The 18,158-nt window shown below is 41.6% G+C and overlaps 1 protein-coding gene across 1 annotated transcript in view; it reads right to left on the bottom strand.

Annotated features, from left to right (window-relative positions):
• LOC139718795 (MAM and LDL-receptor class A domain-containing protein 1-like) overlaps positions 1-17,825 on the bottom strand; it is a 40,477-nt gene extending 22,652 nt beyond the window's left edge. Inside the window, exons 1-13 of the mRNA XM_071630259.1 lie at positions 17,709-17,825; positions 16,145-16,268; positions 15,292-15,477; positions 14,713-14,975; positions 13,337-13,427; positions 12,696-12,824; positions 12,047-12,306; positions 6,815-6,899; positions 5,487-5,717; positions 4,873-5,135; positions 3,187-3,274; positions 2,452-2,625; positions 1,147-1,301 (exon numbers count right to left, since the gene is read on the bottom strand). Coding sequence (XP_071486360.1) covers positions 1,147-1,301; positions 2,452-2,625; positions 3,187-3,274; positions 4,873-5,135; positions 5,487-5,717; positions 6,815-6,899; positions 12,047-12,306; positions 12,696-12,824; positions 13,337-13,427; positions 14,713-14,975; positions 15,292-15,477; positions 16,145-16,268; positions 17,709-17,825 — 2,166 coding nt within the window. The remainder of the gene's footprint in view (positions 1-1,146; positions 1,302-2,451; positions 2,626-3,186; positions 3,275-4,872; positions 5,136-5,486; positions 5,718-6,814; positions 6,900-12,046; positions 12,307-12,695; positions 12,825-13,336; positions 13,428-14,712; positions 14,976-15,291; positions 15,478-16,144; positions 16,269-17,708) is intronic.
• Between the last annotated feature and the right edge of the window lie 333 nt (positions 17,826-18,158).

The raw sequence follows: 18,158 nt of genomic DNA, 5'->3' as shown, positions 1-18,158 counted from the left end.
GCCGCTGGCCGCGTTAGACAGGTGGCCGCTATACACAGGGTCTTTAACATGGCTTTTCTCTCGGGGGGATTTTTCAGTGGCCGCTATAGACAGGTGGCCGCTATAGAGAGGTGGCCGCTAAGGCAGGTTTGACTGTATTTAAAAACCAAGCCTATCACTTAAAAGGATGGTATAATTTTGGTTAAGATGGAGCTTCAGGTTCCAACTTCTTTGAGAGATAATGAAAAACCTCAGATGAAATATGAAAGAGCATATAATTCTAGGAATATAAGTTTATTTGATGCATTTTGTTTCTGAAATGGCTGAGATATCCAAAACAAAAAGGTCCTAAGAAAAGGTGTGATCCACCTTTTATCAGGACCACTTTGTTTTCCTTTTTTTTTTTTGATATCTCAGCCATTTCAACAGTGATTTTCATCAAATAAATCAGCAACCAGTGCCTCCCCCAAGCAGAGCATAGCATGCACTTTAGTGCGTGTATGCAAACCTAAAAAGTGCAGCATGAACTCCCGACTTCATTGATCCTACCTGCCAAAAGATCAAAAATGCTTCAAAAATCCATAAAAATTATTGGATCACCTCCAAAATTCCATCATCTCTTCCATGTGTCATTACAAAACTTCCCTGTAAGTTTCATCAAAATCTGTTTACAACTCTTTGAGATATTTTGCACAAAGACAAACAGACAAACAAACAAACCAACCAACAGCAGCAAAAACATACCCTCCATGGCAGAGGTAACAAATCATCTATCTTGGTCCTTGTTTCAAGGAAGGGGAATGATCTAACTTAGATGTGAACCAACTCTGTAAAGTTCTGGTTGCTGCTACAACTGACATCTTCCCACTGTAATAAATTAATGACACAGTACCAATTCTGACATAAACTCTCTCAAGTTTAGTTGTGCAGATGTATATGTAACATTTCAGCTTGCAGCCATTTCTCTCAAAGTCAGAATGTTATGTGGCATTAGGTTTGATCTACCAAATCTCAACAAGAAAAGTCCCCCCATAGACTTTTTATTGCGCTTTCCAAGAAAGAAAGGAAATTACTTGTTATCAAAAACATGGCATGATTTCACCTCTTGCATCTCCTCCCCTTTTACAAAGGAAGTAACTTAGAAACATATCCAGAGTTTGAACTGACCTCCACTAGCATGGACAGGGAGCCTATGTTGCCCCCATACATGTGGTAGTAGAACTCCAAACAGTGGCTACCAGCAGCTGGGAAGGTGTGTGAGTAGAGCCACGCCTTTTCTCCTGGCACCCTTGGGGCAGCTGTGTCAATGTACATGTATTTACCTACCAGGGAGAAAATTGATAGAGTACATGACAAAGTATCAATGTAACACTTGACTGAGAATTTAGTGAACTAAATGTGACCTGTTACAACAAATGATTTAATGGTCAAACTGTCCATGATTTCCTGGTTTAGGTATTTTCAAATATATATCACAAGCTCAGCTGGATGTTATAGTTGCATGATAAATACGTTGGCTGATTCAATTAAAAAGTAACAAAATGATTACCAGAAAAACATAGTTTTGAGAAATCAAAATTTGAAGTTTACATGCAATCAATCTTGTAAAATTGGTCCCATTTTTAAATAAATACAATTGGTCAATTCAAGATGCAATAGTTATATGCCTCACAAACTAAATCATTCAAAACACTGTGAAAAGTAAAATTTTTGGACAGGAGATGGTTAAAAGATGAAAATTTAGATTTGCCGAGAAATATAAACTTTCATGTTGTCAGTCAAAATACTTTGTTGGTATTTTTTCTAAACTCTTAATGTCTATAAATGTATCAGTGTAATGTGGAAAAAGGAAAACAATTCTGTGTAGCTCTTAGGCTTGCATAGAAGACCACCAATGTAGACTGACCTACAGCTACAAAGTGGTTTGTCATTTACCACAGACTGTTGAAGAAACTACATAAGACCCATGTATCAGATAATTAAACCCTTTGTAAATTCCTTAAAGTTTGTTAATGAACGCATACCAAATTTGCATCATGCTTCAACCCATTTGCTGCTTTGAAACTATTCCATCATGGTTATTTATTGTTCAGCATTGTTGCAGGATTGATGTTATCAATTTGTCTTCTCATTGTAGAACCCCACGAAACAATCACTTTTCATAAGAAATATTTACTTCATTGCAATGTAGTGAAGTGTGGCGTAGCATAGTGTAGCATAGTGTAGTGCAGTGTAGGGTAGTGTAGTGAAGTGTAGTATAGGGTAGTGCAGTGTAGTGTAGTGAAGTGTAGTGTAGCATAGTGTAGTGCAGTGTATGGTAGTGTAGTGTAGTATAGGGTAGTGTAGTGTAGTATAGGGTTGTGTAGTGTAGTGTAGTGTAGTGTAGTGTAGTGTAGTGTAGTGTAGTGTAGTGTAGTGTAGTGTAGTGTAGTGTAGTGCCAAGCTCGTCAAGTTCCAGTCAGCCCTTCTTACCTCCCGCAGTGCCTGTGGTGTGGTCAGAACTTGGCCCCGATGTGGATGGCCCTTGTGGCCCTGTCCCAAGACTCCAATCAAAATCATCCAGGACAGACTCCTGGCTATAGCCACAGGTGGCAAAGCCATACTCAAAGTCACACATCGGACTGAAGGCTCCTGGACTCGGAGTAACTGAGTTACAACACAGACATAAAAAATATAATAATGATTAACTAAAACATAATGAAAGATCAATCAAGAAATAAAAGTGATTGACAATTTTTAGAAAGTTATGTCAACATACCGGTATAGCATGTAATTTTGAAGCATCATTCCAACAATATTCGGAACAGATTTTCATTAGTGTGCTCCCCTGTGGTAAAATTGAGAATGCAATGTCACATGAATTAGTAAACAATCATTTATTTCTTTGTACTTGTGCAATTATATATCTATTTGAATTATCTTACATTGGTCATTGACAAAAAGAATCAAAACAGATACATGCAAAAGCACATGGAAAACAACCTACTTATCTTTAACAATGGTAGCTTAATATTTTCTTTTTCCTAACACAAGATTGTGTTATGGACATTGTTTCACATATTGCCAGTTAGGATCCTCTTTCTCGCCACACACAACAGCATCTGGATGTGTCTGTGCAGTCATAAGTGACAGGCCAGTACAACATGGATTGTGAGGAGTGTTTGGGGGATGCAGAGTGATCATTAAAAGACTATCATTAACAGTTACCTGCCAGGCAGTCCTGGTTTTCAAGAAGGATGTCATCAATGGCCATGTCGCTGCTTGGATCACCCGTCATGACGGCTTCAAACACAACCTGTGGAAGGATCAACCAGTTAGAGCAGCACACAGGATTATATTTCTACCACATATACAAATATACACACTCAAGCAAACTGGATAACTGTGCAAAACTGATTACACTGATCACAGCATGAGCTTTTTCTTCTGATTAACCCTTTCAGCTCCACCAATTCAAAATAACATTGGTAAAACATTCAAGCAGGTGACTGATGGTACTAACAGGGGTTAAACCTTAATGTCTTCAGGCACTCAGTTAATCTTGCCAACCTCTTTCATCAGAAGTCAGTAATCTATCCAAACTTGACCTAGTTGCAAAGTTAGTATGGTCAGGAACCCCCCCCCCTTTTTTTTTCTTATGTGCTTTAATTATTATCTCAATAATTTCTTTTATCAATATCATTATCATTATTGTTGTTGTTATTATCACCATTATTGTGTATTAATACACTTTGATGTACACATTGTATATGTTTGATAACTTTCAATTGTTGGTTGACTCTCACTTTCATTTTGCCTCCTCTTGGTACACCTTTTAGGGCTTACTGTTTCCGCAGTTACCCACCCCCCTCCCTTCCCCTTGCTGTTGCTATTTCATTCTTTTCCTTTCTTTATCCCTCTGTTGTTCCTTATCTTCTTTGATGTTGCCTCCCTATTCATCCTTTTCCTTCAATGGTTGCCCCCTGGTCCTAAGGATCCTTACTGACCCTCCTCTGCCTTTTGTCTGTCCACTCTCCTGCTCTAATCCCCCTCCCTTTACCTGTTGGGCTCCTTGCCCATGACCTCCTACCCCCTCCTTTTGTCTCTTTTGTTGTGTCCCTAGCCTGTCCCTGACTGTTCCTATTGTGTGAAGTCCTTGTGATTGCTTTCCCTGCCTGCTTGTCATTTTGCCTCTGAGGAAGATTCTGCTAGGATCGAAAGCTCAGGCCCCTTTTGACTCCAGTTAGTAAGGTCAATGAGGTGTAGCAATGTGCCTCAGTCCAACAGAAAGGCCATGGTGACACAATAGGGCTTAGGGGGATTAGGTAATCTCTATTCTTTTGAAAATTAGTTTTCAGATGTCTGAGCAAAAAAAAAAACACTCTAGCTTGTGTGCCACTCAGTGAACAAAGCAGGCAGACACTACTGGTTAACCACCAACTAGACTTGAAACCCTGTAATTTACTAAGCATCTTATACCATTCTGATGTCTGCTAATTAGCTATACATCATCATATAGACTTTTGTAGATTACACCTGATCTAGAATGACAAAACAGCATGTTACATGATTCCCTTCCAATACAGCAATAATGTTTCAAGTTTCCCTTCGATATTTTTGCACAGCATATGAATATCAGTCTGGCAATAATTAAAGGATGTAAGCTGTTGGAGTAAAATATGCCTTACAGTAGACAGAAATATCATGTCCAGAGGAGTTTTTTTCTATCATTTTTGACATTTATGGCTCTCCTCCAGAGGATTCTGTGAAGCCAGAGGCAGTCTCTGCAGAACATATCCCCAACGACCAGATACTGACCGATCTTTCGGTCAAGTCTTTCAGATACTAATTAAATTGTACATGCCTTTGTGTGCACTACTTATGAAAAGTTAGGACAAATTTTGAGGTACTCACACTGTAGGTCTGTGTGCCAGAGAAGGGTACCCTGGCCACTAGCCACTGGTCACCATGTGTGCCTGACCGTGTCCAGTGCACAGTCTCCGCTGATCCAGACGACGTCAGGACATTCAGTGTCCCGACATTCTGGCCATGCATGTGATACCAGAATGTGAGGCAGGAGTCAGATGTGACGGGACTGTAGAGGGCGCTATTCAGACGAGCTGTCTGTCCGACGGTGGTGGTATCTGCTTCTGTGTACATGTATGATCCAGCAATACCTGCAAAATGCAAACACAGGAGATCTAAACGATTAACTGAACTTTATCAGCATATCCTTAAACATTTTTGGCAAGAAGAAATCTCATCATTTCTTGCTATCTCTTATGGATATGAAAAAAAAAGCTACAAAATTTTCCCTGAAGATAAATAGATATGTTTTTTTTCTTTCTTAATAGTGATACAGTTTCCACATACCTACACATAATTATGTATGTGGCAAAAAGTCAAAATAACAAACTCCTAATATCAATCATGTTTGATCTTAGTCAATAGATTCCATTTCTGAGTTTCTCAAAGCATGTCATACTTTTTTTTATATGTAACATACAGAATATCATTTTCCATCTTACTGATGCTGCCTGCATGGGTGTGGTCATCACTAGGACCAGTATTTTGTGTTGGGGTGGGGCCGGAGTTCCTGGTCCAGTCAAAGCCGTCACTGCCTGACTGCACATAGCTGCATAGGCCCCCTTCAAAGTCACAGTTAGCTGGCCCAGCTGGGATCACGATGTGGGGAGCAGTGGTGGGGATGGGGCTAGAGGGGGGAAAGGTGGGGCCAATGTCTGCACTGTAGGGGCGCACTGTATTCAGAAAAGGGTGGGGAGGGGGAGAAGTAGATAGCATATGGAAGAAATTGAATATCATAACAGTCAAGACACTTGGAATTCACTTACGTATGATGGTCAGGTGTCTATGAGATATCGTGTCATAAATTTTCTTTGAATTCTGATACCAGTATTATCAAGAAGCATCATGGAAGCTTACAGTTTCCATAGATGCAAGGGTATCAGATACGGAGAAGGTGGCTCCAATAATAAGTGCAAAAAGCTGAGCTCTATTATGATCATTTTTAGTACCTTCATGACCCTCAAGGATGATTGTCATGTCATGTGTAAAGAAAAGAGTCACAGCATACACTGTAACCCCCAACCAAGTAAATGCAACGAAGAGTGCATTTTTTGTCTCTTTTCATAAAAATGTGACAACGTACGGTACCAGGTATGTAGAACCAAACCTACACATGGTCTATTGCATAGTTTGCCAACACTAATAGACTGATGTTCAATCCAAATGAGGTATTTAGTTATCCTAATGCCAAACTTACTGGGTGCTGAATTGCCTGAAATGCCCAGACAAACTTCTCTGAACACACAAGTTCACAGAAATTATGCTACATGACAGGCTTCCTTTATAATGAGTTATCATATCATGATCAAAATGTTTTATTTAGCACTCATAATCTATCCACTTACATTGTACCGGTAATCTATCATTCAACTTCAATCAATACCATACTGATAGTGAATTCCATTTTCTCTCTAAACATATTATTGATTGTGTACTTTGGACCCTGATCTAGGCCTGCAAATTTCAGAAAAGAAAATTTCGAAGGAAATCATAATTCACCAATTCAACTTCACAAAAAATCCAAAGTGCTCCAGGCATGATAAAAGTTGTGTATCATACCACAATTCTTTTTTCCCCAACTCATAGACCAAACAGATATTGGAACATCAGTGTAGGCCTATAACCAGGCTTTGAAATTACAAACAAACAGTTACTGATGCTGCCTGATGAAGACTTTGTTTAATAGCACTGGAGAGAGCATAGATTAATTCTGACAGGAATGATGTAAGAATTTATGGGCTCCAGCTGAGCTTGAACCAATCCTTTGTACCTGGGCAGTTATTGTCTGTGACGATGACATCATCCACAGCAATGGTCCCTGTGGTGGAGGAACCCGCCGCTCCCTGGAACACAAGCTACGGGATAAACGAAAAATAAAATGGTTGAAGACTATCTTAAGGTGGATAAAAACACACCACTGGAGGGTAACTTTACTCCTAGCTCATTTGCATTGTACTGGAATAGGATGCATACACCATACAAAATATATTCCAACAAACTTTGGTCAAATTACATAGCAGATGAACAAAAAAGAAAATAAAGATGATGGTGAATGCATGTAACATGCAGATCTTGCTGTTACTTAATTAGACTGATCAAATTGTCACATCTTTGTCAATCCGAGTACTGTAACATATAACATTAGATCGCTCTCGATCACTGCCAAGTGTAGAAATGGTATAAAACACAGCATTCCCAGGCCCCCCCTCCAGATCTCGGCCGTCGACCGCACGATCGCGACGAAAATTGGCACACACATTGCCTATGATGTAATCTAAAATACCTTGAAGTTAATTTTTCAAAAAGTTATCATTTATGCTAAATTATGCTAATTTATGCATAATGATGCGTGAAATCAGACTATTTGGTATAAATCACAAAATAAAGCTCAAAACAGGCACATTTTTTGTGTAAATATTCTTTTTAGTGTCCTTAGCAAATGTAATTCAAAAAAATTGTGATATCAGAAAAAAATTTTAAGTATTTTATTGTTTTTTTGAATTTATGTATTTCTTTGTTTTTTCGACTTTATGTTTTTCATTGTTTTTTCGATGAAATTTGTGCACGACATCACTCCGAACAAGAAAATATGTTATTCGCTGATTATAATCAATAAAACACCAAAATAATCATGCTTTTCTGAAATTTGCCTGTAAGCACAGTTTGCATTGAAATTGTACACGAATTCACGTTTTTGAGCAATTTTTGGTCCGCGTGCATGAACATATTTATGCATAACTTCGGAATCGCCTGTCCGGGCGTCGCAAATTTGGTGTCAAAAGATGCGCGAGACTCGAAAGAAAAAAGTCATGAAACGTTGTGGCGAAAGCTTTTTGCGATTGCGATACATCGCACGGAACGTCGAGGGGGAGGGCCTCAGAGGCCCCCCCGGCCTAGTTAGGGTTATAAATCCATACTTGCCAACATTTTCATTTGAGAAAGCGGTAGAATCCAAGCAGCGCTAGCTTGAATGCTAATGAAATCTTTTGAAAGCGGTAGTCTCCCGCCAAATGCGGTAGAGTTGGCAAGTATGTAAATCCACTGTGATGCCTGTAGTGATGGTTTGGGCCAACATTATGCAGACTTGAGATCACAAGATCTGCAAGGAATAGGATGTACAATCATACTCCACAGATCATCACGATCATCAACCCAACGTTAGAATCCATATCAAAGTTTTCGATCTTCTCGAGCAGAGGCAAGTGCGGCCTCTGTCTGACTACTGCAAATAACGTTAGAGTCTTAATATACGTCCGTTCTTGATTGGCAAACTTTTACGCCCACGTAGTTTCTAATATGGTTTATAGACCTATTGCGTGCAACACCTTGAATGACAGGCACCCACCACCACCCCACCTGTACCCCTCGCAGTGGCCTCTGGCCGCCCGGAGTAGTCGGACAAGTCCGAGGGACAACAGTGCAGTTTTTCAACTGCGAGTTTAATTACATTCAAATAACATGATGTAACTAATGTACAGTAGTTCGATTATCTCTATGATAGCAGTATTACTTACTTAGTACCCCAGTCACCCCATAACACTCATTGTGCTTTTACGACTGAAGTGAAGAGGTAGCACGTCACGCACTATTATAGCAGTGACATCGAGAACCAAGGCCAAACATTCGCTAGCGCTCATCTCTATCTCGGCGGCTAGTATACATTTTTTTACGAATACTAGTAGTGCAGAGGCTCGGTTTATCCAAGGAGGTATGAGAGGACCATTATACCTCCTTGGTTTAGCGTTTGTTCGTTCGTGCCCGGCGTGGGATCCTCTCACATCGTACTGAAGTCCCGCGCGCTCTCCCCATCTTTATACCGGGTGCCGGGATGCGTTATTTTTTTAAGACGGCACAGATTGGGGCATGGCGCGTATTAAACCTATGGGAAAAACGTTGGGTTAGGGTTTATGGTTAGGGTTAGGGTTACGGTTACGGTTACGGTTAGGGTTAGGGTTTGATGGTTAGGGTTAGGATTAGGATGAGGGTTAGGTTTAGGGATAGGGTCCCCAATAGATTTTTAGGGTCCCCACTCTGTGTCGTCTAAAAAAAAAAAACACGCTCCCGGAATACCCGCTCGCCAGGGTTGCATAACGGTTTTGTGGGGATGGGGGATGTGGGATGGGGACGGGACGCGTGGGTCAGTGGTTCCCCACCCCTCTCGATCCCCGTTAGACGGGATCGAAGAATGTAAGGGCGGAACCTTTGGAAATTAAATGGGTCGTCTATTTTTTTCCCCGATTTATATAGGGGGTCTATATTTTTTAAACTTTTTTGCGAGTTTGTGTGTGTGTGTGTGTGTGTGTGTGTGTGTGCGCGCGCGCATTGGGGCGGGGGGGGGGGGGGAAGGGGGCACCCTAGTTCCGCGGCCCCTAGACAGGCCTAACTTAGGTCAGAAAATCAAATAGGCCCTCGGACCTGTAAAAGTGGATATTTTCGCGCGACTAATTTTTCGCGCTCGGCGCGGTAACAAGATCGGGTTTCGCGTGTTTTTAAGTCCGCGGTATCAAGATATCAACTACAGGAACATATGGCAAGCAAAAACATTCGCGTGCTTTTATTTTTGCACTAGTTTCTGATTGCGCGAAATGCGCGAAAATTTCAACACCGCGAAAATTTCTACTTTTTAATTAAGTCTTTGAATACCCAATTTTGATTGGCTGATGCCTGATTTATGTTTCTTAGCAAGGCCAAGATAAAGTCTCCTGAGAAAGGCGAAATGTCATTTTTGCTCAATTGCTTTCACCCTTAGGGCCTAATTGGGTCCTGGGAAAAGTTGACAATCACTGGTTTTAACATCAGAGAGAAAAGATGGTCGGCTGCGGGATAAGATTCTCGCCTTCCTTCCCCAGACTTCTTGCGTCTTATTGACACAAAGCGGAATTCAATTTTGAGAATAAAATCTTACATGTTACATACAACCTGTAGGTATATGCTTCCGTGTGTTGACCGCAATAATCAGCTCCGCGCACTCATAATCTACTATAAATAGCGAACTTTAGATCTGCGACGCTAATGTTAAACGACGCGCCTCCTCCGGCCGGGATGGACAACGGTTCAGAAAGGTGTCTCGCACACGGGGTTGTGCTGAATACCTTGTCTGAAAACGGCGTCTTTGCGTCGCAGATGTAAAGCTCGCAATTAGGCCCCATAAAACACGGATCCTCAAGGATCTACACGGTGATCCGGGGAGATCCGGGATAGTTTCGACCTCGATGGAGCGTCGACGAGCGTTGATATGACTGTACACACGGTATCAACACGGCACTACACGGATAAGGCCGGAAGAGAGCCGCGTCTACGGGGCTAACGCGGCCAACGCGGCATCTACACGGATCAACACGGCAGCTACACGGCAGCCACACGGACCATCCCGCATCTGCCAACACGGCAGTCCCCGGATGACGCCGGATGTTTTTGACCTCCAAAAGTTGCCGTGTTGTCCTCCCGGATGTCCCAGAATGCCGAAGGCGTCAACACGGATCTCTCCCCGGATCACCCCGGATCAGATCCGGGGTTGATCCGGGATGTCTATGTGACTGAGGCATCAGTACGGGAACCCCGGATCTGATCCGTGGTGTTCCGGGGAGAGATCCGTGTTGACGCCTTCGGGGAGGCCAACTCGACAACTTTTGGAAGTCATCCGGCGTCATCCGGGGACTGCCGTGTTGGCAGAGCAATCTGGGATGGTCCGTGTGGCTGCCGCGTAGCTGCCGTGTTGATCCGTGTAGATGCCGTGTTGGTCCGTGTAGACGCGGCGCTCTTCCGGCCTTATCCGTGTAGCTGCCGTGTTGATAACATTGTGTACAGTCATATCAACGCTCGTCGACGCTTCATCGCGGTCGAAATTATCCCGGAACTCCCCGGATCATCGTGTAGATCATTGAGGATCCGTATTTTGTTGTGTGACTGGGGCCTTAGATCCGCGTCTGCATGGTCCGCGTTTTCCTTCCGGAAGCTGCCCGCACGACGAAGGCTTTCAGCAGGAGCGTTTGAGCAGAAGAGGATGAAGTAGTTGCAGAAAGGCGGGATGCCCCGCATTACGATATCCTCATGACAATAACAGACCAAGTTGCCGAAGGTGTCGGAAAGTTGATTTCTGCGTGCAAATTTCGGTCTCGATTAAAATTGAACCTGGCCTCCACTAGGGCCCGGACAAGACGCCGGAACGCAAATTTATTAAGATCCGTTTTCATTCGGCAACCTCTCCGCATGTTCTGGACAGACTCCGATCCAGGCGCGTTTCCGCACATCTGGGAGAGGGCAACATTTTCAACGAGCTGCATGATCTTTCGTACAAGTCCAACCATGGACCCGCTTATGGACTATGAACGGAGGTCTTTCTTTGATCCCATCATCACCGCCGCCACGTCCTGATTATGTGCATCTGTGCATTCAAATTTTTGGGCGATGACGATTCTGTAATCGTGCATCGTTGCTGACAAAAGAACTGTTTACCCTTTCGGGTCATGTAGCTGAGCTGCCTTTTCAGACTCAAATGCCTTTGAATAAACACAATAGAGAGCAGCAAACCTTAAAACATGGCATGGCCGTCGGCTGTGAGGATGAGATCAAAGCAGGAAGGCATGTTTAAAATGTTTTTTGTGATGCTTTTGATAGAAACAGGTGCATGAATTAATTAACGGGCGATGAAAGTTCATGAGTATATTTGTATTGTGCATCAGTGAAGTTGGAGGAAAATCGGAAAATCCGTTCAAAAGTTGCGAATTCTAAAATTCTGATTAGATTCATGTGACGTCATCGCTGCATATGAAGACTGCAGCAATTCATGATTTCACAGTTGGCCCTATACATGTATATAGGGTAGGGTAACGATATAGAGAGAATAATCTTCTAGCGTCATTCATCTAGCATAGGCCCTATACTAAAAAAAAGCACTTGCCTTACCTCTCTCGCGAGGCAGGTCCAGGGGTGGCGTTTCCCTTAATATACACTGACACACAGATACATCCACACAGACATTCATATTTTATACGATAATTACCCTGTAATCATTATCTTGTGAGACTGGCAGTTGACCATAATTCCACGACGAGCCTTGAGTTGAGTCTAATCTCCACCTGATGACGTCAGGTTGTCCGCTGATCTCCTGAGCAACGACGATGGCGCCAGAATCCACACCCTCGATGTAGTACCAGAAGGTGACGCAGCGTCGTGTGCCCGGAGCGGCGGTGAAGAGCGAGCTGACGAGCCGGGCCGAATTGCCGGGGGATTGATTGGTGGTGTCGAGATAAAGGTAATAGCCTGAAGTCGGGTTTTGGAGAAAAAAAACCCAACAACATTATTCAGAAAAGTCACAATAAAAGTCAGAAGTAGGGCTGGCCCACTCTACCAATATCGCACAAGTCAACACATCAAGACACACACTATTATGAAAATGTTAACCATTAACATAAGTATGAGTTACAACTTCGTATCCACCATGCATGCCATGCAAAAAAAAAGAAAAAGAAAAAAAAAGGTGTCCACAATACATGTGCCTTTAAGTTAAAGAGAGAGATCGCAATAATAAGAGGGAAACACTATTTTGTTATGTCATAATGAAGAACCACAAAGTTAAGTAATTGCATGCCAGAATGTCGTGGATCTGAACGTAAAACTTTTTTTGTCCAGCAGAAAACGAGTGAAGGTACCTGCTGCAGTCCCCAGCGTGTGATCTGTAGAGGGCGTGCCTGCCGAAGCCTGCTTTCTGATCCAATCAAAATCGTCTGAAGTGACGTCATTGGTCCAGGTGCACAAATCGTCTTCAAAATCACAATCACCTGCAACAAAGAGAACAGTTATCATAGGAAGTCATGGGAAATCCCGGGGTATATTGAGCAAACATGGCAAATGAATGTTGAAATCAGATAATGCTACATGGGAGTTAGCTAGTAATAAGAATCCGTTGCATCAATGGCCTACGTCAGCAGTTTACGGATTAAGTGTCAGGATTATTGCTTTGTATGTGATGGGAAGTGTTTGTGGAAGGAAATAATACCATTAGCTATGGCTTCGACTTCGCCTAGACAGTTCTTGAAACTGAAATAATTCATAAGAATGACGTGTGAGCTTGTATCCCTGACACAGACTTGACGTGTTTTGTTTTGTTTTGTTTTGTTTTCCTTTTTTTTCAGTGTGCGATGGGGGCTGCAGGACGGGGGGGGGGGTCAAGATCAATGTTGTGATTTATTTTCATTTTTCATTTTTTTTTACGAGCCAAAAGTGGGGTAGGTGGGGCTGCAACACCACTCCTCCCCCCCCCCCCCGTTCCGCGGCCCTGCTTGACACCCACCTTGAGCGAGACACGTGCCGTCTGTGATTCTGAAGTCATCGATGGCGATGTCGGAGGTGAAGCTTGACCCAACGACGCCCTCAAAGACAACCTATAAAAATTTTATCAAATTGAACGAGATGTTAAAGATCGACCTTTTTTTATGACTCTGCTTTTGAAATGAAACGCGAATTCTAACAGTATAACTGGTATTTTCAAGCTATTTATGTCCCCTGGAGGGGGTAGTGTATTGTTGTTTTCTATAATTGTATTGTTCTATTCTTTGCTTACTTTTATAAGATTATGCTTTTTCTTCAAAACAATCTCTTTAGAACATTTATTTAGATTAAAAACCAACCTCACAGATACATGTATTTACGTTGCAACTAACTATTCCTGATTTGAACTGTGTTACTGAGATAATAATCTGAAATGTTATTGTATACCTGCTTAGCCATCTTAGGGGAATACAGAAAACAAGGAAAAGTAGAAATTACGCAGTGCGTAATATATGTCCCCGCCGGAAGTAGCATTTTGTAGCAAAATGTACAATATAGGTCAAAAATCAAGGTCAAAGGTCAAAGAAGTCAAAGGTCAAAATTCTGTGTAGAAGTTTTGAAGCGTTCACCTAGTGCCATCACATAAAGCAAACGGAATTGAAATCGGGTAAGAAATGGCGAAGGAGTAGCATTTTGTAGCAAAATGTACAATACAGGTCAAAAATCAAGGTCAAAGGTCAAAGAAGTCAAAGGTCAAAATTCTGTGTAGAAGTTTTGAAGCCCTCACCTAGTGCCATCACATAAAGCAAACGGAATCGAAATCGGGTTAGAAATGGCGAAGGAGTAGCATTTTGTAGCAAAATGTACAATATAGGTCAAAGGTCAAGGTCAAAGGTCACGACTGAAATTCTGTGTAGAAGTTTCAAAGCTCCCATGTAGTGCTATCATATAAAACAAACAGAATCAAAATTGGCTCATAAATGACAGAGAAGTAGCAAATTGAAGATTTTGATCACACACGGACGCACACACGGACACACGGACGGACACACGGACGGACGGACACACGGACGGACACACGGACACACACACGTACGGAGCCCGTTTCATAGTCCCCTGCTCGAACTCGTTCGGCGGGGACAAAAAATCGACACAAGTAACATAGAAGAATTTAGAATGAAAGTCTTGGACCATTAAAAGAGTACCTGGTTTTGTTTACTAGTATTTCAATCGATAACTCGCAAAAAGAAAATTACAACGAAGCGGTGTGGCTCTTATGATTTTATAACTTTGCACCCCTATTAAAAAGAAACAAATGAAAGTCTGTTGTAATTGCTCTTCACACACGAAAGGAAGACTGTTCCGTACAACTAAGAGAAAGAAGTCAACGAAATTCACCTGGTAAGTGGGAATGGTGCTCACAAAGCGCGCGATGTACCACTCGTTTCCCTGGTCTGCGGAGCGGCTCCAGGCGGGCAGTGATTGGCTCACTGATCCGCCGCTCTGCACCACGTACACGTTCAGCGTTCCGATGCTGGATCCGTACATGTGGTAGTAGAACTCAACGCAGTGACCACCGGCGGCTGGGTAAGATGGCGTCCACAGACGGGCTTCGTCACCCAGGACTTGAGGCGAGGAAGACTCGATGTACATGTAATAACCTTCATCGAAAAGAAATTGATTGCCCTGAATGTTTCACCCAGGGGAAAGGGGGGGGGGGGGTCGAGCTCAGACAGACCCACTCGTGTCCGATTACCTTTGAACAAGAAATTGCTATAAGAGTATGCACATCCCATGAATAATTTGAAAATAAATAATTATTCTATCATGCATATTGCATGACTTCACACCTATTATGCAATCTAATTTCGAACGTGTATAACTTTTTCTAGGACATTTTCTGTAAGTAATCATATTCTTTTTATTAAAAATGAAATATTGATAAACGCAATGAAATCACTGAAATAAATCCCTTACCGGCGGAAGTGCCATACGTGTGGTCGTTTGGTGGTCCGGTATCCGATGAGGGCGTGTTCGCACTCTGACGCTGCCAGTCGAAGTCGTCGGTCCCGCTGACGTCCTGGTAGAAGCCACAGATGGCGGGGTCCTCGAAGTCGCACTGGACGATGGCGGGAATCGAAGAAGGGCTCGGCGTGACGACAACTATTACAAAAGAATTTTGATAAGATTTACAGTTGTCTTTCAATCTTTATTCATTTCTTCTTCTTTTTTTAATTGTCTGTTTTTCTGTTATTGTAAAAGACAAATCATGAAAACTCCCTAACGAAAGCAATCACACAGTGGATATTGCAAATTCCTTATAACCTGACAAACGTATTTTCTAGACGTGCAAGTGATTAATGCACACAACAGGGAACAGATAAACGAATATAGCGACCTCAAGTAAGTGAGTTCTCTATTGACGCTTAAACGAGTTTCCTAGTAATGCAAAATCAAGATAAGCTATTGCAATATTAACCGTTGGGATCAAGTCACATCAACTATCAAAATTCATTAATGTGTCATTAATGTAATTCTTGTCACACTTTGTTATTGTACATAAGCGCGTATAGAGGATTAACATCATTGTTGTAATATTCGACCAGATTCATCTACCAATTTCCATGTATTATGCGAAATCACATTCCCATCCAATCAATGCAACTAACAAATAACAACAAAAACGTTTAAAAGAAAACAAAATATGACGTACTTTCATGTTAACAAACTCCTACTCTGTGTTTCATTATGTCATGAATTTTGTCTCATTTCATTTTGTGACCTTTATCTGCTCACTGGGCAGAATGTTACTCCAAAATACTCCACTTACCTTGAGGACAATAACCGCTGTATATCTGCACGTCATCTATTGCAATATCCCCCGTGAAATCAGTGCCCACGACGCCCTCTATAGTGACAACGAATCGATCAGCATCTTGACGAGTAATATCCACCTGTCAGGGGAAACGTAATATCTTCTCCTTCAGTGTCAGACAATCTGGAATTTTTTTATAAATGTATCCAAATGCATATACTTTTGAAATGTCTTAGGTTTTGTCATTTTCTTCTGAAACATTCTTCACTTTTGTCATGTGGTTATACTATCAAGGGTAAGGTGGTCTCCGTGGTTATGGATAGATACGTTTTCTTTATTCAAATAATGACGAGGGAAAAGTAAATAAACGAGTACAAAAATGGATATAGGTAATCGGATTTATGCATTCATAAACAGGGGTCAGAATAAAATTTAAAAACATAAATCAGAGTATATAAACATATTATATTCACACAATAACGTGTACGCATACCTACATAATGCAAATAAATGTACAAATCCCTACAATGTATATCGAGATAGATACACTATATATATAATATACGTGTAAACATACATTCATATACAACTGTAGTTGAGATCCCTCTCAAGATGTAACTTGTTACAATGCACTCCCGTTATAACAAATTAAATACGGCTATAACGAAATTCTCGGTACAACGAAAGAACACCACCGGTCCCGAAGACTTCGTGATAACCGGAGTGCACTGTATTAAAGTGGCCATGAGCTATTTTAGGATTTTCCCGTTAATTTTGATATGGGCGAAAAAAAAAATAATGATCCCAGAGGATAATCGGATCACCTAATTCTATAGTGCTAGTGGGGAAGGAGAGCTAGACTTTCTCTTTACCGCAGTATCAGAATATTGGTCTGTATATGATCTCATGAACCGACATGAATTGACATTAGAAATTGATAAAATGAGCGATGTTGTAGGTGTCGTTAGCAGTACACACCACATCGATAGAACACAAGACTAGACAAAACGTCGTAATTAAAAGAGAAGACAAGAGAAGACAGATTTGCAAACATGAAATGTGAGGAACCTACTGAAAAGCAAGCTTGTATCGTATAGGTCCTTAGATGAATGTTGAAGTTATAAACAATCAACCTAATAACGAAAACTATGAAAGGAAGGAGTGTGACGTAAAGGAATAGACAGTAAAAAGAGCAAGAGAAACAAACAATGAGAATACATTAGAAAATATCGAGACAGCCACCTGTAATATGCTTACAAGATTTCTCGTCACCCGAACAACATACAGTAGTTACGTAACTGTAACAATGTGCAAAATGCACATGATACATAATAATCAATTAATTCAGTTCGATCCTACACCATGACGATATTACTTTGTCATTTATTTGCCATTCCAGTATTATGAGTTCATATCTGTCTTGGATTACACAGAATGATGAAGTAAGGCAGGGGGTTCTTGTCTTGCGTATATGAACCATAACCTAGATAACCTGGCTCTCTCACGAAATCTCTCTGGATTTCAAAATATACAAAGAAATGGGTGTACTATGTCTACGACTGTGTTTAACCAATTATACCTGGCCGAGAATCCAATCAGTTCCTTGTGTGCCGGACATCTGGAACACTGGGCTGCCGATGGGGTCGCCCTGCTTGGAGACGTAAATTCGCAGGGAGCCGATCGTGGCGCCATACATGTGGTACCAAAACCTCAGACACTTGGTTCCTCCGGCGGTTACTTGGTTAAACGGGCTGGTCAGACGTGCAGTCTGCCCGACTGTCCGCGGGCTCGATGTCTCGATGTAGGCGTATTGACCACCTAAAGGGCAATGTTATCACAGACAAATTTTGAGTTTTCTATTACACGTTTGAACGTTTTACAGAAAGGGTGCATATGAATAAGAAGCACATTTCCCCCAATAAACCGTGTTATAAGGATGACACAATACTTTGGGAGCATCAGTGGTTAAGTATACCTTATACCAAGTCACAGTCTTCAGCAAACAAAAAAAATATAAAACCATTCGATG

Source organism: Diadema antillarum, unplaced genomic scaffold (assembly GCF_040938485.1).
Source record: "Diadema antillarum isolate AM-2024a unplaced genomic scaffold, OU_Dant_1.0 scf00000099, whole genome shotgun sequence".
Taxonomy (NCBI): Eukaryota; Metazoa; Echinodermata; class Echinoidea; order Diadematoida; family Diadematidae; genus Diadema; species Diadema antillarum.
The sequence above is the reverse complement of the archived record's forward strand: the minus strand, read 5'-3'. Positions and strand labels throughout refer to the sequence as shown.